The 22017-nt window shown below is 45.5% G+C and overlaps 1 protein-coding gene across 2 annotated transcripts in view; it reads left to right on the top strand.

Annotated features, from left to right (window-relative positions):
- GPSM1 (G protein signaling modulator 1) overlaps positions 1-22017 on the top strand; it is a 59001-nt gene that overhangs the window by 7089 nt on the left and 29895 nt on the right. For both annotated transcript variants that reach the window (XM_053373714.1, XM_053373715.1), the window contains exons 3-10: positions 927-1062; positions 1830-1972; positions 3855-3978; positions 5462-5577; positions 7547-7702; positions 10534-10642; positions 13971-14097; positions 21606-21676. In XM_053373714.1, coding sequence (XP_053229689.1) covers positions 927-1062; positions 1830-1972; positions 3855-3978; positions 5462-5577; positions 7547-7702; positions 10534-10642; positions 13971-14097; positions 21606-21676 — 982 coding nt within the window. The remainder of the gene's footprint in view (positions 1-926; positions 1063-1829; positions 1973-3854; positions 3979-5461; positions 5578-7546; positions 7703-10533; positions 10643-13970; positions 14098-21605; positions 21677-22017) is intronic.

Below are 22017 nucleotides of genomic sequence, written 5' to 3'. Positions count from 1 at the left end.
ACCTCTCCCCTCCCGTGGTCTCCAGCAACTGGTATTCAGGAACATTGCTGCCGTCATTGTGGCCAATATCCATCAATAGCCTTCTTCATCCTTTAATCTGTCGAGTCCTTTTTTTAAAGCCATCCAAGTTGGTGGCCATCACTGTCTCCTGCAGGAGGGAATTCCATAGTATCTGTCCGGCAACGGTCAGCTTCATCGGATGACCATGAGTTGTGGTGTTATGAAAGAGGGAGAGAAACTTCTGTCTGTCCAATTTCTCCATACCATGCATAATTTTTATAACTTTCCTGCATTGCAGGGGGTTGAACTAGATTACCCTTCTGGGCTGTATACATTGCCTATAGAGTTAGGACTGGCTGTTATGCTCAGTTTCCTTGAAATAATGGATAGACGTTTGCGGTGGTGGTGAGAGCAACAACAAGTATATATAATATACAAAGATCATATAATTTGCCGACAAAATCAGCAGCAGGCACCTTCAATGTATTCCATTTGGCACCTGCTGAAAACATTCAGGTGCTTAGAAAGTGGGTGTGAATTTTAATCTGTTTTAGGAGTTTATCTTTTTGTATGTTTTGAAGTCTAGTAGTGTCAACTTTTATTGTTTTACCTTTTTGTAAACAGGTTTGGGGGTTTTCCTTACAATCAAGCTTTGTGTATACATTTTGTGAAATATATATTCCACAATAGTTAATCAATGTCTGTTTTTAACTTTTTATTCTACAATTTGCGGGCGGGGGGGAGAGAGTTGCTGTAAACCAGTTACATAGTCAGAGGGAAGGGAAGAAAGGACAGGAGGAGACAGAAGGAAGGGGAGGGAAGGTCCCCATTGGGGTGCTTCATTCCTTCCCATCCCTGCCTGGGTGGTCTTTGTGTCTTTGCTGGAGTGGAGCCACCAGGAACCGCCTTCTGCTTTTTCTCCGCAGGACCACTGGGGACCGCATCGGAGAAGCCAAAGCCAGTGGCAACCTGGGAAATACGCTAAAGATCCTCGGGCAGTTTGATGAGGCCCTGGTCTGTTGCCAGAGGCACCTGGACATCTCCCAGGAGCTGGGAGACAAGGTACCCGCACACTAAAAAATAGCACCACGAAACGGCAGGCGCAGGAGGGGAGAAATGCTCTTGCCCTCGGTTCCTCCTTGCACGGGGCTCCCTATGGGGTTTCTGGGTGGCCACCATGAAGGCATCCATTGGCCTGATCCATCATGGCTCCTTATATGGATGTCAACAGTGATAGCAGAGCTTCCATGCCCAGGAGCAGTCTACCTGTGAATGACTAGTTGGGGTGGGTGCTGCTGTTGAGCTCAGGTTCTGATTGTGGGTTTTCCGTAATGGGCATCTGGTTAGCCAATAAAGGAGGCTGGACTAGATGGACCATTGGCCTGATCTGGCAGTGATCAGGCTCACCTTATGGCACCTCCAGTTCCAGAGGCAGTCTGTCTCAGTTTCCAGGTTCTTAGGGGCATTTGGTCACTGTGAGAGGAGGGTGCTGGGCTATAATGGCCCGTCTGTGGCCCAGTCCAGCAGCCAGGCTCTCCTTAAGGTTGTCTCTTTTGATAGCAGACTATGACACTGTATACGGAAGATGGGGAACAACAGTGGGAGAGTTGCTTTTGCACAGATCCTGCTTGGGGGCTTCTTTTTGGGGCATCTTGCTGGCCACTGTGAGGACAGGATGCTGGACTAGATAGGACACTGACCTGGTCCAGCAGGGCTTTTCTTGTGCATCCATGCTGAAATCAACAGGGATGAGGACCCTGGTCCATACAACCAGTGTAAGAGAAAAACCCAAGGCAGCATGAATACCTTTTCTCCCCCACCTCTTCTAGGTTGGAGAGGCAAGGGCGTTGTACAACATTGGGAACGTCTACCACGCTAAAGGGAAGCAGCTGTCTTGGAGCTTGCCCCAGGAGCCTAACCACTTGCCCGAGGAAGTCCAAGAGAGTTTGGAGAAGGCATCCGAATTTTATGAGTGAGTGACAACCCCTTATTGAGGCAGTGAGCCTAGAATTATAGAATTGTAGAGTCATCTAGTCCAACTCCCTCCAGTGCAGCTCCAGTGCACCTGATGTCCAGCAGAGTCTTTGTAAAAATGCCCCATTCTCTTTCAGCCTCACTTCATTCAAAGATGCTACCCTTGTTGCTCCCCTGCTGTGCCTCAGTGCCCCCTTGAGTGCGAGATCTTCAGTCTTTGAGGATGGTCCCCTCACTAGAAGAGCCTGTTGGATCAGGCCCATGACCCGTCTGGTCCACCAGACTGTACTTGCAGTGGCTGAACTGTTGCCTGTGGGAAACTAGCAAGCACCATTTGCTCACAAGAGCTCTCTCCTTCCTGTGGTTTCCAGCAACTGCTGTTCAGAAACATTACTTCTTCTGACCATGGCAGCAAAGCATAGCCACTGGGGCTGGTCGCCATTGACAGCCCTCTCCTCCTCCATGAATTTGTCTACTCCTTTTGAAGGCCATCTAGACAGTTAGTGGCTGTCACTGCCTCCTGTGGGAGAGAGTTCCATAGTTTAACTAAGAAGTATTTACTTTTATCTGTCCTGAAGCTTCCGCCATTCAGCTTCATTGGATGTCCATCAGTTGTAGTCTTAGGAGAGAGAGAGGAAAACTTTTCTATATCTGCTTTTCCTATGCTATACATCATTTTATAAACTTCCTGCCCAAATGCTGTGACCTTTCCTCAAAGGGGAGTCATCATTCCATCCCCTGGATCATTTTGATTGCTCTTTTCTGGACCTTTTCCAATTCTGCAATATCTTTTTCACAAGGGGCTGCTAGAACTGTACATACCGTAGTATATTCCAAACGTGGTCGCCTCATAAATTTGTTTAGTTTCAGTTCCTTTCCTAATGATCCCTAGCATGGAATTTACCACTCAGTGTGTCATCTTCATCAAGCTCTCTGCTATGACCCCAAGCTCTTGTTTCTGGTCTGGCACCACCAGTTTGGAGGGACGCGGGTGGCGCTGTGGGTTAAACTACAGAGCCTAGGAGTTGCTGATCAGAAGGTTGGCGGTTCGAATCCCCGTGACGGGGTGAGCTCCCATTGCTCGGTCCCTGCTCCTGCCAACCTAGCAGTTTGAAAGCACATCAAAGTGCAAGTAGATAAATAGGTACCGCTCCGGCGGGAAGGTAAACGCTGTTTATGCTGGCTCCCTCGGCCAATAAAGCGAGATGAGTGCCGCAACCCCAGAGTCAGTCACGACTGGACCTAATGGTCAGGGGTCCCTTTACCTTTACCGCCAGTTCGGACCCCTGGAGCAAGTACATGAAACTGAGATTTTTTTGCCCCAACATGCATCACTTTACACTTGTTTACATTGAATTGCATGTGCCATTTTGCCGCACATTCACTCAGTTTGGAGAGGTCCTTCTGGAGCTCCTTGCTATCCCTTTGTATTAATGACTCTGCTGTCCCCCCCCCATTGCTTTTGTGTGTGTGTCACATTTTTATTAAGCTTTAAAATCCTTAATTGTCAATTTCACATTTCTTATACATTCCCCTTTTAAACTTTGACTTCCTGCCGTTTCTTCCATGCTGCTCTTAATCCCATCCCATTTATGTACATTATAATAATAAACACGTCACCTAGAACATATTACTCTGTTTCATATGTTATCATTTCCCCCCTGCTCATATTTCAAATCCTGCTTGCGATTTCATCTGATTACGATATTTTTTTCTAGATATTGCAACAAGGGTTTCCATTTTCCCATGAATATGCTGTCATGTTGCTTTTCTATTTTTGCTGTTAGTTTTGCCAGTTCCACATTGTTCTCCCCCCCCCCATTTATTGATTGTAAAACAAGAACAACAACAACACATTTTCCTTTTGTGGGGGATTCCAGGAAGAACCTCTCTCTTGTGAAGGAGCTGGGGGACAGAGCTGCCCAAGGCCGGGCATATGGCAACCTAGGCAACAGCCACTACTTGCTGGGCAACTTCAGCAAAGCCATCATCTTCCACAAACAGGTGAGGCTCAGTTGGGCTTTGGGGGGGGAGCCTTTCATTCTGTGGGTCCCTTGATCTGGCCCCAGCCCCTATGCTGTGATCTGATGACAGGGAATCTCAGTGTCAAAATGCAAACATAAAATAAAGCCAAAATGTTTTTCTTTCTTTCTAAAGCATGTTTCTAATCCTCATCCATGCAGAGAGTAACTTGGCCTGGATTGGCTGAAAACTCCCAAACTGAAGAGCACAGAGGCTCTTCACCATTCCCTTTGTAGGGTGTCTTGGAGGGGAGCTGGGCAACACACCCACATCTCAGTCACGTCCAGCCCTTTCTTCATGAATTTGTCCAGTCCTCTTTTAAAGCCATTCAAGTGTGTGGTCATCACAGCCTCCTATGGGACTTCTGTAGTTTAACTCTGCGCTGCCTGAAAAAGTCCTTCCTTTTCTCTGTTCCCCACTTCTATGATTCCCACATTCAGCTTCGCTGGAGGCCCATGAGCTGCAGCGTTATGAGAGAAACTTTTATCTATTCATTGCCTTTGCTCCCTTTCATACCAAAGCGGTTTATAAATGAAAATACTTTTAAAAGCAAAAAGTGACAATATTTATAAAATTTATAAACTGCTTGTTCAAAAAAGTAAAATGAAATCTCCAAGCAGCAAACATGTCCGATTAAATACAAAACATTTCACCACCAGAAGCTGGAAATCCCTAAACCAATGGTATGATACAGTGTGTTATTGGAAGAGTTATCTCAAGAGCAGTAACAAGCAGTAACATGACAATTTTTATGCTATTCTAGATTGTTCAGATGTTCTGACTTGTACAAATTCATCTTAATTTTTTTGACCCATCACCATCTGATTCCTGTAATGAAGAAAGTAGAGAAACAATTAATAATGGAATAGCTGCAGTAATAGGAAACCAGTGTATTATAATTCACCTGATTCAAATCTGAAGTGGGTTTCCTGTATATACAGAAATTCCTTTATGACGTCTCATTACCCTGTATCTAGTTGATTTTGAGATTGTTTCTAGCTATGCTTCTTGCATTTTAAGTTGTCTTTGTTGCACTAAAATTTCAATTTAAAAAAACCACACAATTCTGTATACAAAATGCGACTAAACACACCCAAACAAATGAAAAGCAAATTCGCTTGAGATGGCAATTGAAAATGGAGATAAAATCAGCAAATGCAACTGACTCATGTGTGGTCTTATTTTTATTTGTTTATTGCATTTATACCCCACCTTTCCTTTCAAGGAGCTCAGAGTAGTATCCATGGTTCTCCTCCTCCCTGTTTCATCCTTGCAGCGACCCTGTGAGGTAGATTAGGCTGATAGGTGGTGACTGCCTAAAGGTCACCCAATGAGCTTCATGGCTGAGAGGAGATTTAAACTCTGGTCTCCCCCAGGTCCTAGTCCAAGACCAGTACACCCCACTGGCCAGTGTTTTTGCTGCAGCCATTAACCACCTCTCTCTCTCTACCTGTCTCCCTTCCAGCGCCTGGCCATCGCCAAGGAGTTTGGCGACAAAGCGGCAGAAAGGAGAGCCCACAGCAATTTGGGGAATGCCCACATCTTCTTGGGGAGGTTCGACATCGCTGCAGAGTACTACAAGTAAGAAGATGTCTCCCTGCCACATGATTTTATTCTTATTTACTTATAGCTCACCTTTCCCCCCCATAGAGCTCAAGGGGGTGTACATGCTTGTGTTCATTCCTCATTGAATTCCCCACAAGAGCCCTGCAAGATACATTAGGCTGAGAGGCAGTGACTGACCCTCAAGGTCCTCACACCCAGTGAGCTTCATAGCTGAGGGGGAAATCAGAACTCTCATCTCCCAGGTCCTAGTCCAACACTCTAACCACTGCACTGCACTGTCTCTCCCTCTCTGCATGTGTACAAGTGAGAAATGGCATACACCTGTTGTGGTAAAAGATAAAGGAACCCCTGACCAGTAGGTCCAGTCGTAGCCGACTCTGGGGTTGCGGTGCTCATCTTGCTTTATTGGCCGAGTGAGCTGGCGTACAGCTTCCAGGTCATGTGGCCAGCATGACTAAGCCGCTTCTGGCGAACCAGAGTAGCGCACGGAAACGCCGTTTACCTTCCCGTCGGAGCGGTACCTATTTATCTACTTGCACTTTGACGTGCTTTCGAACTGCTAGGTTGGCAGGAGCAGGGACCGAGCAACAGGAGCTCACCACGTCGCGGGGATTCGAACTGCTGACCTTCTGATCGGCAAGTCCTAGGCTCTGTGGTTTAACCCACAGCGCCACCCGCAGCTCAGCTATTTCTGCAGAGAGGTTGAACACCCCTAGAGACATTGTATATACAATGGGAGAGCAAATTCCAGCATCACAGGGTGTTGGACTGGGTGACCCTATCAACAATTCTGTGATACTATGCAATCCCAGGAAGCACTTTACATTACTGCTTGGCTGGCTAGCCACAACCGTGTTCATTTCCTGTCTGCCGTGCCATCCTGTAGAAAAATCTAAAATGCAGGAAATATTTTATTCGCTTCCATTCAGAGCATCCTGCTGCCACCTTCTGGTATCCAAAAATCTCCTCTGGTTCCCTGTCCATGAACTTTAGATAAGCTCAGACAAACAAATCCTCAGCAGGCACAAGAGCTATGATAATAATAAAAATTAAATATTGTAACATTGGCCTGGATATCTATTTCAAACCTATATTTACGGTGATATATTAATTCAGCTAACCAAGATAAGTGTGGAGGCTTTTGAGAATTTGAATGGCATTCACGCTTTGGTAACATTTCCATGGTCTGAATAAAGATAATAACGCAATATGTTTAACAAGGAAGAGTCTGGTGGCAGCCTAAAGTTTCACCAGTTTATTACTCATAACCTTTTGGGGGCCACAGTCCACTTCACCATCAAGTCCACGAAAGCTTAAGCTGCAATAAATTAAATTTATTAAAATGAAAGATAATAATTAGTAAAATGATTAATAGAGCGAGGTGCTGCAAGACTCTGTGCTTTGCTGTAGGAGTCTGCCATGGCTATTCTATTCAGTTTCCTGCAGGCTTACCTTTTTTTACAGTTTAGAAGGGGGAAACTATCTCTACTCCCTTCCAAAAGAAACCCACCACCACTTTACTATCCTGTTTTTAAAAATGTAGTTTGAGCCACAGAGTTGTTAAACAGGGCTTTAAAATGCTTGAGGTCTCTCATCCTTTGTGTGCATCCTGGAGAGCCCCACATGAGCTACCCTGCCACTGAGCAGAAGAAGAGCCTTCTAGATCAGGCCCCAGGTGCATCTGGTCCAGCATCATTTCAGTCCAGCCATCAGGGTGCTTTAGCTGTGATTCCTGCAGTTCACAGGGTTGGGCTAGATGACCCTCAAGGTCCCCACCAGCTCCACAATCCTAGGATGCTGTGAAATCAGCCTAGCGGGTTTATGGAAGAACAGGTCTTTTTGGGTAATGTTTTGGAACAACACCTTCAAGGATCATGTCCAACCTTGTGCCATTTTAAACCTTTTCTTTATTCTCTCTATTTTCGGTTTACAGCATTTTGTTTAATAAAATATATATTTTTAAAGAATCTGCTTTTTAATGCAGGAAGACACTGCAGCTCTCCAGGCAGCTGAAGGACCAAGCAGTGGAGGCTCAATCCTGCTACAGCCTGGGGAACACCTACACCCTCCTGCAGGACTACGAGAAGGCCATCGATTATCACCTGAAACACCTGGCCATCGCCCAGGAACTGGGAGACAGGTGAGGTGGAAGTGGTGCAGCCGGGCTTAGAATCATAGCATAGAATCCTAGAGCTGTATTCCAGGCTCATCTAATCCAACTCCCTGCAATGGGACTTGATGGAACTTCTTACAAGGAGCCCCCTTTGAACAGCCATGTGCATGGCAGGGTGGGCAGGATTTGTTCATTTACCATATTTTTCGCTCTATAAGACGCACCAGACCACAAGACGCACCTAGTTTTTGGAGGAGGAAAGCAAGAAAAAAAAAATTCTGAATCTCGGAAGCCAGAACAGCAAGAGGGATTGCTATGCAGCGAAATCAGCAATCCCTCTTGCTGTTCTGGCTTCTGGGATAGCTGCGCAGCCTGCATTCACTCCATAAGATGCACACACATTTCCCCTTACTTTTTAGGAGGGAAAAAGTGAGTCTTATAGAGCAAAAAATACGGTAACTATGCTTTCAAATGAGTATTTCCATTTCTGCTGATCTCTGTTTTCAGACCTGGTTTTAATGCCTCTGTTATGCCTCTGGCATGGCAGGGAGAGATCAGGGCGGTTCTTGCCATTGCCCATGAACTGCAAGTGGCCCACGATGCCATTTTGACAGCCCTTGGCAATTTTCAAGGGTAGGGGGGACATTAAACATGAATTATGAATATATGTTTTGTGCCATGCTTCATACATCTGTCTGTGTATTACAGTGGTACCTCGCAAGACGAAATTAATTCGTTCCGCGAGTTTTTTCTTCTTGCGAGTTTTTTGTCTTGCGAAGCACGGTTTCCCATAGGAATGCATTGAAAATCAATCAATGCGTTCCTATGGAAACCGCCTTCAGGCCAGGACCGGGGACAGTCTGTCCCCCGACCTCTTCTGAAGGCTGGGGGGGGGGACAAGGGCTTTTCTTCCCACCGCCAGCCTTCAGAAGGCTGTTCTGAAGGCTGGCGGTGGGAAGAAAAGCCCTTCTCCCCACCTCCCGCCCTGCAAGCTCCGGGGACAGGAGGGCTTTGCTGCCGACCGCCAGCATTTTAAAAGCCCCCGGGACAGCGGAGACTTCTCTGCTGTCCCGGGGCGATTTTAAAATGCTGGTGGGCGGCAGCGAAGCCTCCGCTGTCCCGGGGGCTTTTAAAATGCTGGCGGGCGGCAGCGAAGGTTTCGCTGCCGCCCGCCAGCATTTTAAGATGGCCCCGGGACAGCGGAGAAGTCTCCACTGTCCCGGGAAGGCAGGCGGAGGGGAACAAAGACTTTTGCCCCCCGCCGGCCTTCAGAAGAGGTCCTGGACCTCTTCTGAAGGCCGGCGGGGGGCAAAAGTCTTTGCTCCCCCCTGCCTGCCTTCCCGGGATAGCGGAGAAGGGCAGCGCGTTTCTCCGCTATCCCGACGGCTTTTGAAGGCAGGCGGGGGGGAGCAAAGACTTTCGCCCACTGCCGGCCTCCAGAAGAGGTCCTGGACCTGTTCTGAAGGCCGACGGTGGGCGAAAGTCTTTGCTCCCGACCGCCAGCATTTTAAAAGAGGTCCCCGGAGATTTCCCTATGGGCTTTCTTCTTGCGAAGTAAGCCCATAGGGAAATTCGTCTGGCGAAGCACCTCAAAAAACGGAAAACTCTTTCTTCTTGCGAGTTTTCCGTCTTGCGAGGCATTCGTCTTGCGAGGTACCACTGTACATTTGTTTCATAGTTAAATATATTGAATCTAGGAGCTCAGGAGTGCAATACCTCAAGGACCACCTCTCCCCATATAAACCGTCTCGGGCCCCGTGTTCATCATCTGAGGCCCTTCTTTGTGTGCCTCCTCCTTGAGAGATCCAGTGGGTGGCAACATGAGAACAGGCCTTCTCTGCAGTGGCTCCCTGTTGGTGGAAAGCTCTCCCCAGGGAGGTTTGCCTGGTGCCTTCATCATATATCTTTAGATGCCAAGTGAATTTTTTCCTCTTCAACTAGGCCTTAGGCTGATAAATATTGCACAGCCTTTTAAATGTGTCTGGTGCGGGGTGTGTGTTATTATTTGGCGGTTTTGTTTTACTTAATTACTTGTTTTTATCCTGTTTTTTATTCTGTGAACTGCCCTGAGAAGGGTGGTATATAAATCTAATAAGATTATTATTATTATTACTATTACTATTACTATTACTATTACTATTATTATTAGCAGGTGGGAAAATAAGGGTTGATTTGGGAAATATCTACACTCATGTCATTAGCCAGCTGAGGCCACAAGGGGGAGGCAGAGATTTTGTATGGAGTTGAACTTGCCAAACTCTATGTCTTATTGAAGCAAGAAATCACTTGTGGAATTCAGTATCATAATACTAAACTTGTGCAGATGGGAAAATCCCACTTCCCATCACCCCAAAGGCTGTTTCAGGGGTTCTCTCCACACATGCAACCCAGTTTTGGGAGCAAGAGGGGAAGTCTCAAGAATGGTTCACAGCCTACATTAAAACATCAAATCAAAGAATCCCAAAATAAAGCATTCCCAAGTAAAACCAAACCTAGTACAGACATTCCAAGCAATGCAATTAACGGGAGACTAAAATATTGTCTTAAGATTGCAAAAGAAGACATTACAAAGGTCAAGTATAGCACTCACAATGAATGCAAGAAAGTTGACATACTGTACATCAGGAAGAACTTTCTGACTGTAAGAGCTGTATGACAGTGGAACGGACTCCCCTGGGAGGTAGTGGGCTCTCCTCCCTTGGAGGTTTTTAAGCAGAGGTTGGGTGTCAGGGATGTGGAATTTCCTACATTGTTGGGGGTTGGGCTAGCTGATCCTCAGGGTCTGTTCCACTTCTACAATTCTATGTCTGTATGTCATGATAGGAACATAAGTGAATAACTATACCTTTCCTTTTCAGAGTGGGAGAAGGAAGAGCTTGCTGGAGCCTGGAAAATGCCTACATCTCTCTCGGAAACCGTGAACAAGCCTTATACTTTGCAGAGAAACACCTTGAAATCTCCCAAGAAGTAAAAGCATTTTTTTTTTTAATTTGTTGGTGGTCCGTCACATTTAATTATTTTATAATGTTGGGGGTGTCCATAGACCTTTAGCAGCTGTTCAGTGCTCCTTGGACATTACGATTCCTGCTCTGCAGGGGGTTGGGCTAGATTACTGCTGATTGCATGACTGTTAATTGCAGCCTCTGGGAGCTTGTGACCAGGACTTGTAAACAGGGGTGTTTGCAGCGCCATTTAATGGGGGAGGCCAGGAATGCTGTCTCATGGGCGACATAGGACCAAGGGACATGGATGGCAAGGGAGCTGCTGTAGTGACTTGCAACACCTTTGCCATGTTTGTCTCCCTGCCTAAGAATGTTCAAAACTACACCTGCAGCAAATGCAAGCTGGTTGCCTTGCTGGAAGAGAAGGTAAAGCAACCAGAGGCCCACCAAACAGCACTTGGAGCTACTGGGCAAGATGAGGAATTTCTCAATAGAGCAGAGTGGACTGTCCTGGAACAGCGACACAGGTGGGGTGCCCCAGTGCAGAATTAAACCATGGCACTCGCTCCTGCAAGAGGGGATGATAGCCAACTTGAATGGCTTTGAAAGAGGATTGGACAAATTCATGGAGCAGAGAGTTATGGAGGGCTAGTAGCTACAATTTCTATGCTCTGCCTCCACAGCTGTGCACAGCAATGTTTCTAGAACGTTGCTGGAAACCACACAGGGGCAGGGGGCAGGGAGTGCTGTTGTGCTCAGATCCTGCATGTGGGCTTCCCAGCTGGGCATCTGGTGGGGTTCCCTCCCAACTCTACAATTCTATGATTATTTGACCACAGGGTTGACTGCTACAGCTCAGAGGGGTTCAGGCAGAGATTTGTCCCTCTTGGGGTCTGAGTTGGGAACAAATGTGGGGTTTTTTTGGAGTACAAGATGGTAAAGAAAAACAGCTCCAAGAAGCAGGTGTGGCTAGAAACTGGCCTTTCAGGATGAGGCCCTGTGGACATATCATGTTGGAAATCTGGGATGCCAAGACCCAAGTTTGGGGCAAGTACTCTTTGGTATGAGAACCCCTAGCAGAGATTTAAAATGACAGAACCTGCAGCAAAGAAAAGTGTGGAAACATAAGCTGTATAACGTTTAAAATGTTATGTCCCCAGTTGCTTGGTTACAAAACAGTAAAAGCTCTTAAACTATTGGTATAGGAAAAAACTCATTTCAAACTCCATTTTGAAACCAAAGAGGGTGGCATTGTAGCTCAGTGGTATAGACTGCTTGCTTTGCATGCAGAAAGCCTCAGATTCCTATTTATTCAGAACCATGAGGACTAGGACTTTCCTTTATTTTTAGGGAAAAAACTCATTTCAAACTCCATTTTGAAACCAAAGAGGGTGGCATTGTAGCTCAGTAGCAGAGCACCTGCTTTGCATGCAGAAGGTCCTGGATCCAATCCCTTCTGGCTTTTCCAGGCTGGACTGGGAAATGTCTCCTGCCTGAAGCTTCAAGAAGCCACAGCTGCCAGTCAATGTGGACAATGCTTAACTCAGTGGACCAATGTCCTGACCTGGTATCTTGCTCTGTACCATTACAATTCAGCCCTTTATTCAGAACGATGAGGACTAGAATATTCCTTATTTTTAGGGAATGGTAATAAATCTGCCTGAAGCTGTTAAGGAGCCACAGCTGCTAGTCAGGGAGGAGCTAGTCACTGTGCTAGATAGACCAATGGTTGGATTCAGGATCTTATCATGACAGTTGAGGGCCTCCTCAAGAGTGTCCTGATTTTACATGGTTCCTGCTCTGCAGGGGGTTGGGCTAGATGACACGTGGGTGTCCCTGCTAGCTCTACAATTCTATGAAATGGGAAAGGAAGACAGGGTAGAGCGAAGCCCTTCTCATCAGTGTTACATCCCCTATTATTAACCCTTCAGCTGTTCCAGATAAATACACTTTGCTGTCCTCTGAGTAGTACAGATTACTCAGCAACAGATGGGGAGAGAACAATGGGAGGTTTCACAGAGGTGGGTAGCTGGGTAAGGGCTTGGATGTGAGGAGGAGGAGGAAGAGGAGAGTTCCCTAGATCATATAATGGCAGAACTGGCTTGAGGTTGGGTATGCTAACACATTTGCTTCCTGGCTCCATTTCAAAAGAAGACCAAATAGGTTTGGCTGCCACACTGGGGAAGATAATCCAGAGTCTTGTACATTTCAGAGCTTTAGATAGAATGCCTCTGGACCTGGAGGTTCCATGAGGGCATAAGAATAGCCCTGGAGTTGGATTAGGCAAAGGGGGAGCCCAGCTTCCTCTTTTCATAGCCAAGCCAGTGCCTCAGTGGGAGGACTTGAGCTCAACAGAATTCTCCCTACTTGCAATTATCAGCAAATGGCATTTCTGCCACTTAATTTATTAATTATTTATTTCCTAAAATTTATACACCACTTGATTGCAAGAAAAAGAGGGGGCGGAACACCACCCTCTGGTTTCCAGAAAAGATAGAGCAATAAAATTAACACTTTAAGAAAAATGTACAGCAATAATTTGCATCATACAAAAAGTTAACAGTAGACTGGTTATTTGTTCTGTTGTGATTCCTGCATTGTAGGGGTGTGGACTAGATGACTCTTGGGGTCGCTTCCACCTCTACAAGTCTATGATTCTATCTTTATGTATTGCATTCATCCACCTTTGCTGTAAGGACGCGGGTGGCGCTGTGGGTTAAACCACAGAGCCTAGGACTAGCCAATCAGAAGGTTGGCGGTTCGAATCCCCGCGACGTGGTGAGCTCCCGTTGCTCGGTCCCTACTCCTGCCAACCTAGCAGTTTGAAAGCACGAAGTGCAAGTAGATAAATAGGTATCGCTCTGGCGGGAAGGTAAACGGTGTCTCCGTTCGCTACTCTGGTTAGTCAGAAAGCAGCTTAGCCATGCTGGCCACATGTACACCAGCTCCCTCGGCCAATAAAGCGAGATGAGCGCCGCAACCCCAGAGTCGGCCATGACTGGCTAATGGTCAGGGGTCCCTTTACCTTTGCTGTATTGCATTCACCTGATTGTTACTGGCTCAGAAATGACCGATATCTGGACCGCTGAAGACATTTTTATCATTCTGTGTCTAGATATCATTACAGAATTGAATATATATACAGATACCCACACACATACATAAACACCAAAAAAAAAAACCCCAGACAGTAACAAATTAAAACTCGCATCTGGACAAACTTGTTGAAACAATAATGTTACAGCAGTTTCCGAAAAGAACACAGCAAACATGCCCGCTTGAAATCACGAGGCAGAAGTTCCAAAGATGTGTGCTTGTTCCATGAATTAATGATGGCTAATAATACTTTGCAGGTCGGAGATCAGGGTGGGGAGGCCACGGCCTGCTTGAATGTGGCAAAGCTGAGGGCAGTCCTGGGCTTGAAGCAGAACGGAGAGGATTTGGAGACCCCCGTGGCAGGAACCGGTTACGAAGAGCAGGGTGAGTCTCTTCAAAAGGCAGTTTCCTATCTCCCTGCCTGATTCAGAATCATGAAGACAAGAGAGACACTTTATTAATAAGGGAAGGGGCAGCGCTTTTGACTGCAGAGGGTCCCTGGTGCAATTCCTGGCATCTTCAGGTAAAGGTGTCGGAATTGTCTGCTGAGCCTGAAACCCTGCTGGTCAGTGTACTGAGCTGGAGGGACCAATGGCCTGATTCAGTATTATATATATATTTATTTATTTAGTATCTATTCCATTTATATCCCTCCTATTTTCCTCCAAGATGCTCAAGGTAGCGTTTGTGGTTCTCCCCCTGCCCATCCAATCCCCACAACAACCTTGTGAGGTAGGTTAGGCTGAGAGGCAGTGACTGGCCTTGAGTAGGGCTTTGGTTGAGTAGGGCTTTGAACCCTGATCTCCCAGGTCCTACTCCTCATTAAAGCCCCACAACGATTCTGCAAATTTGGTGAGGCTGAGAGGCAGTGACTTGCCTTAAAGGCGAGTTTCCTAGCCAAGAGGGGGAATTCGAACCCTGATCTCTCCCAGGTCCTAGTGTGGCCATGTAACCACTACACCATGCCCGCATGGTAGAAGGCAGCTCCCTGTTTTAGTCCTCCAAACTATAAGGATTATAAACTTTATTTTTAAGGAGAAGGGCTGTAGCTCAGAGGCACAGTACTGGCTTTGCATGGAGAAGCTTCTTGGTTTAGGGACCTCCTTGTGCGTGTTGAATTACTCATGTGGAGAACTTCTCCTGAGGGAAAACAAAGTTTTAACTCATACAAATATGTCCCGTACAAATTGTGTGTGTGCGCGTGTGTGTGTGTAGTGGTACCTCGGGTTACATACGCTTCAGGTTACATACACTTCAGGTTACAGACTCCGCTAACCCAGAAATAGTACCTCGGGTTAAGAACTTTGCTTCAGGATGAGAACAGAAATCGGGCTCCGGCGGCATGGCAGCAGCAGGAGGCCCCGTTAGCTAAAGTGGTGCTTCAGGTTAAGAACAGTTTCAGGTTAAGAACAGACCTCCAGAACGAATTAAGTACTTAACCCGAGGTACCACTGTATTCTCCACCTGTGAGTTCCATCATTGTGAGAACAAGGGTTCTATATGGTCTGAAAGGAACCAGACATTTGCGGGGGTTCAGCTAGATGACCCCTGGAATCCCTTCTAACGCTACAGACCTGCTGCACATGGGTGAAAATAACGAAGTGCAAGTAAATACCATTATCTGATTATCAATCTAATTTCAGATTTGCCAGGCTTGCGATGAGGGTTGACAATGAATAAAGGAATGCCAAATCATATTAAAAGTGTCTGCAGGTTCTAGTCCTCATTGATACAGGATTATGCATAATTTTCTCCATTATAGCTGTATTCCAGAGTGAGGGGTATTGAGTGCTCACAGTAAGATTTTGGGCTGTTTTCCACTTGTTGCCATTACTATTCAAGCTGTCAAGATCATGTATCAAGACAAATTCTTTTGACAATATATGTCTACATTGGTATCATCAAAAATATTCAGTCACATTAATTTTGGGCAGTTTCTTTAGTAATATTTATCATTTATGTCATAATTAAATTCCAAACATCTTTCACCAACTGACATTCCCACCATAAATGATAATAAGTACCAAGATCATTGCGACCCCTCAGACAATTAGAGAAAACATACTTGACATTTGCAAAGGAGGACAAGACCATCTTTGAGGGAATTTTAGAAGATTTCAGGTGCCTCAGTATTTGTTTATGAAATAAAATCATGTCATGTATTTATTTAAAAGGTCATTCAAGCTCTGCCCTTTAGAGCTTTTTAGTTTCTTTTTCATCCCAGATGACAACCGCTGACAGCACTTCGCAACACCGCAGAGTCCAATTTGGCCTCCCTCTCCTTTTGATAGGAGCAGCACTAAGGACTGAGCTTGGGTGAACTTGAGTGCATGATTTCTGGCGTGGGAAGTGGATTTGGAACTGCATCAATCCAGCAGAGCTCTTGATCTGGAGCTCTCAGTGGCAGCAGTGACCTCATTCATCAGGCCCTTGAATGGGCTCCCATGTTCAGACCTCATCAGGAGGACAAAATGTTCCTGAAAAGGAAAACAGAAAAGAAAATGCAAAGTTATTTATTTTGTTTATTTTTTTCAAAGTGGTTTACAAAAAAAAAGAGAGAAAATAAAGGTTTACAACAATACTTTAAAACAGACAAAAAGTTAAGATATTAAAACAGACTAAAATTCACATTCTAAACAGGAATGTTTTTGGCAGAAGGAGTTCAGCAAAAGGAGTGCAGCAAAGGCACCTGCTTGATATCCATAGGCAGAGACTTCCAAAGTGCAGGTGCTACTGCACTAAATAACAAGAGGCTTACAAATGCATTTTGGTGGCCTAGAGAGGCGGAACTTAATGGGCATTGTGCAGAGGTGAAATTAGCTGGTGGCTTTTTGGCCACATCATTGAAACAGAAAGGAGAGGAATGGAGGCAGGCTTCTAAACGATGTTGGGCTCCAAGCTCCTAGCAGTCAGCATGGGCAATGGTTAGCAATGATGGTGGGAGTTGTAGTCAGCAACATCTGGAGGGGAGGTACCTCCTTGAAGAATGCCATGTGAAGATGTCCCTGCTAAGAATTTTATTGTCTTTCATGCTCTGAAATCTTGCTTGGGATTGCAGGGTGCGAGGGCTTCAAAATCGAAGCCTCCCTTGTTTTGATTTGTAACCTTCATGGCTTTGGTGAAAAGTTATCTTTGGAAATGTGTGGCCAGTTGCTGCTGGTGTCATTCTCCCGAGAACTGGGGTAAATTCCTAATCTTGGATAAGAGACGTTTTCCTCACCCTCTCATAAAGACCACAGACCACAGCCCCTTCCTTCTGTTTCATGTGGATCCAAACAATACTGCCAGACACAGCCATGTAACAAGGGACTATGAGACTCTGGGCAGGAAGCTGAAGAGCCTTGGGGCACAGGTGGCCTTTTCATCACTTCTTCCTGTTGAAGATCATGGCCCAGGAAAAGAGGAAAATACTGGAAGTAAACCACTGACTATACAGGTGGTGTCATCAGGAAGGGTTTGGCTTCTTGGACCATGGTCTCTGCTTCCTTGAGGAAGGCCTTCTGACAAGAGATGGGTTAGCAAGAATGTGTTTGCTAAGAGTCTTGTCAACCTGATCAGGAGAGCTTTAAACTAAATCTTGAGGGAGTGGGAGACAATATTACATATCACTGGGGAACACCTGGTACTGGGGATAGTAGCTTCATCTATGCACAAGAAACTAAGGTGGTGCTCCTGAAACCTGCTAAAGGGCAGGAAACGACAAGAAGAAAGCAGCTGAAGGGTTTCTCATGGTTTCAGTTGTTTCTATGCTATTGCACAGAATACGAGAAACAAGCAAGACAAATTTGGGCTTTTAATACAGGATGGCAGCTATGATTTAATAAGCATTATTATTATACAGTAGAACAGGCTCCCACGGGAGGTTGTGAACTCCTCTTCCTTGGAGGTTTTTAAGCAGAGGTTGTATGGCCATCTGTCATAAATGATTTAAGTGAAGATTGCTACATTGCAGAGGGTTGGAGTAGATGACGCTCAAGGACCCTTCCAACTCTACAATTCCATGATAAAACCAGAACTCACAGGTATCCAACAAAGCTGAATGTTGGAAGATTCAGGTCAAACAAAAGAAATTCCTTCACACAATACAGAGTTAAACTATGGAACTTGTTCCCACAAGAGAGGATGATGACTAACTTGGATGGCTTTAAAAGATGAGAGGAGAGGGCTTTCATGGAGGAGAGAGTTATGGAGGACTAGTAGCTACAAGGTCTATGCTCTGCCTCCATAGCTGTGCGCAGTGATGTTTCTGAACACCAGTTGCTGGAAACCGCAGGGGGCAGGGGGGGCTCTTTTGCTCAGATCCTGGATTCTGGCTTCCCAGTTGGGCATCTGATTTGCCACTGTGAGAAGAGGATGATGGACTAGATGGGCCCCCTTTGCCATGATCTAGCTGCTGTTGCAGGGCTCTTCTTACATTCTTATGTCCTTGTTGTGCACAAAGCACCTTCTAGCCAGCCTCCTCCTCTCCACAGCATCCTCCACCTGCTGTGAACATGGATCTGCTTCTGCTGTTTTGCACTTGCCACCAGACAAAACCACGGGGGATTTCCCATTTACTGCAAGCACTCTATGAACGCCGGGCTGCCATCCCCAGCACGACACATCAAAGGCCTGTCTCCATGTGCTCAGCATGGTCATGGGAGCTGGCTGGTATTCTGATGCATTCAAAGTCAACAGACGCGCCCCAACCACGGCACTAAAGTGGTGCCTTTCTCCACCTTGTTTGCACACCTCCAAGGAGACGCAGGTCAGCAAATGCCACTTTTTGCACCTTCAAGCAGGGAACTCTGTTCTACTTTGGGCTGCTCTGAGAACACACTGGAGCTAAACAAGTCCCTGTTTGTCCCCTGACGGCCAGGCTCTCTGAATTGTCCCAGCTTTAGTTATGATTCCTGCACTGTTGTCCTTATCCTTCCACTGGCAAGTGAAAATTTTCTTTTTCCAACAGACTTTGGGGAACTGACTGCTTTTAATGAAAGGGCTGATATAATGATGTTTTTATTGTAATTATTTGTGTGGTTTTAATAGGAGTTCTGTTGTGTGTGTGTGTGTGTGTGTGTGTGTGGTTTTAATTCAATCAGTGTTTAATTGTTTGTTACCGGTTGCTTTCCCCCTATGTTTTTAGCTGTTCTTGTTTTTATCTATAAGCTGCTTGAGTCCCTATCAAGGAAAAAGGCGGAGTACAAATATGTGGAAATATGATGCATATGCTTGCACTCCCGGTTATAGAATTGTAGAATTGGAGGGTACCCTGGTGGTCATCTAGCCCAACCCCTGCAATTCAGGGCAGGGACCCTGCAGCCCTCTGTCTAATTTCATGCGGCCCTAAGATTAAGTCCCAAAGCTCCTTGTGAATGATCAGTTCTCGAGCATTATATCCCTTCTTCAGCTGTCTTAGCGGTCAAGGGGAAGAGAGGAAGTGGGGTGGCATTGCCAAATATGGGACCTTGCCTCATTCACTGCCAGTTTTGTACAGTCTCTGCAGGGAGTTGCCCAGTAGGGAATGCAGGAAAAGGTTGCCTACACCTCAATGAGAGGCAGTTGGGGCTCTTCAACTGGGGAAGGTAGTCCGTCTAGAAGACTGAAAACCCATACCCAGCCGGCCATCTCAGTGCAGAGCCGGTTGTGACTAATAGGGGTTGTGGTGGGTTATGAGGCAGTGTCGTGTGGTGGTTAGAGTATCAGACTAGGACCTGAGAGTGTCCAGGGTTCAACTCCCTGCTCAGTCATGAAGCTCCCTGGGTATGACCTTGAGAGGCCAGTCACTACCTCTGTCAGCCTAGCCTACCTCACAGGGTTGTTGTGGGGATTGAATGAGGAGGGAGGAACCCCTTTGAGCTCATTAGAGGGGGAAAGGTGGGGTATAAATGCAATAATTAGAAATTAATAATTTTGGGGGCAAGTGCAGATTTGGAAGGAGGGCTGTGTTTCCATTCACCTCTTGCATCGATGAGTGCAAATTTGGGAGATCCGCTTTTCAGTACAAACTCCAAACTTGGCTCCTTGGCTGTGACCTTGCCAGGGCTCTGGCCTCCAACAGAAGCAGGGAGATGCAAGGGCTGGCCTTATCCTCTCGGCTCTTTTGTCAGTGAAAGATGTAAGCTGTGGGCTTCCTTTGACAGGCCCACTTGTTTTTCTCCATGAAGGACTCGGTTTTGTTGCTTTAATTACTGTTCTTTGGCTGATTCAAGATGCCGTCGGACTTAATTACAGCTTAGCTCAGAGGCGGCTGGGATTTCTGGGGCGGCTGGGGTGCTATAACTCCCGCTTATTTTGAGAAGTGTCTTTGTCACTGATGCAAGAGGCTCTCAAAGTATTCGGGAAAAGGCGTGAGGGATCCGGTCTCTGCGAGGCTCAATAATCCCTGACAGGTAGTCAGCCAACCTCTGCTTAAAAACGTCAAATGAAGGGACTACAACTCCCACCACAGTCAATTGCCAGGGATTATGGGAGTCATAGTGCAAAAAGTGCCCCACGAAGGCTTTTTTTAATGGTAGTTTTTAACTGATTGGTGTTTTTTTAATGCATTGTTTGATTCAGTTTGTAAATTGCTTTGAGGGTGTGTGTGTGTGTTTTACAATCAAGTGATATATAAAAATTTATGGTACTCTAAATCAGTAGTTCTCAAACTTTTTTCTTGGGCCACACTTTCAGAATAAAAATTTGCTCACACTGATTTTTTTATTGATAATTAATACATTGGAAAACAAACAGAAGCATGTTGGGGGGGGAACAACTCTTAGCAATGTTTGATTTATAACATAGAACTTTTATAACATACATTATAATATGATCATGGGACATGCAGAAAGTATAAAATGATGTGGCTACATAAGAATGTAAATCATTCCCAAAATGCAATTATAAGTGAGCCTCTTCCATATGTACCTTAAGTACACTTACAAACTGCATAAGAGGCGTGAGCTTGCTATTGCCAGGTAATCTCATTTATATTAGGTCTGATTTGAGACAGACAGACTCTCATCTCCTCATCAGCACAAATAAGCCTTTCTCTGTTCTTATCGTTCATATTTGTCAGAGGTGAAAATCCCTGTTCACAACAATATATTGTGGAGAACAGTAGAAGAGAGGTGATTCTGGATCACAACTAGGATTTGTCCTTGGTATCTCTTGATACTCTTTCTCTCATTTTGAAAAGACATCTATCCATATTCTGCAAATAAATATATATATATATTGATACTATACTATACTGTTTAAATGTTTCTTTGAATGCCCTTGAATTTTCCCCTCCACACTTGCCACCCTCTCCTGCCACATTAATGTGGTGAGTCACACCCTTTGAGAACCACTGCTCTGTACTGAAGCAAATCCTGCCATGTAAAAGATTTCCCAAGTCTGCTCTGACGCCATGTGGACGACTGCATTCAAGATTCATAGAATCATAGAACTGCAGAGTTGGAAAGGACCCCAAGGGTCATCTAGTCCAGCCCCCTGCAATGCAGGAATCGATACAGGAAACTCAACATCTGGACATGCATTTGTCCTGGAAGACAGCACTTCCCACTTGGGAATTATTTTGAATTTTATTTCAATAGAGTTTGCAATTAAACAGACAAACAAAAATCACAACTAACAAAAAATTATGAAGTAAACAAATAAATGTATTCCTGCATTGCAGGGGGTTGGAATAGATGACCTTTGGTGTCACTTCCAGCTCTACAATTCTATTATTCAATTCTGTGATTCTATACATTTGGATAACTGCATCATCCACGACACCTGCCCAGGTGACCTTATATTGCTGCAACTCAATTAATGACTTCTCCTGTTAATTAATTTTTTTACTGGGTGGTTTTTTGTTTTTGGCCATGAAGGTCGAATCTAGATGGTTGGCCAGCTCACCCACCCATCTCCTGTTGCTTTTTCAGGGGCAAGGCCCAAGAGGATCCAGAGGAACCGCATGAGCAGCCTTGAGCTCCTGAGATTCTCATCAGAAAAGGTAAAGGGAGGCATCAGTTGGTGGTGGAGAAGAGGAGGAAGAGGGATCTTGAAGACATGCCTGTTTAGGCCAGCATCCCCCTGTACTTGAACTTCCTAGTTGATGGGTTTTAATCTTTTTTAAACAAAAAACAAAATTTTAATTTTTATGCTTTTTAAGTGGCTTGTTTTATTCTACATTTTAATTCTGAATGTTTTCAGTACCACATGTTTTACTTACAGACGGATTTACACCTGTAAACAGCTAAGAAGCCATTATAAATCAGTAATGACAGGCAACATTCAGCCTGCATCTCCTTCCTTTCTGGAAAGGCATTCCTCTCTAGAGTGGCAGGGCATGGT

Source organism: Podarcis raffonei, chromosome Z (assembly GCF_027172205.1).
Source record: "Podarcis raffonei isolate rPodRaf1 chromosome Z, rPodRaf1.pri, whole genome shotgun sequence".
Taxonomy (NCBI): Eukaryota; Metazoa; Chordata; class Lepidosauria; order Squamata; family Lacertidae; genus Podarcis; species Podarcis raffonei.
This window is presented reverse-complemented; position numbering and strand designations above follow the sequence as displayed.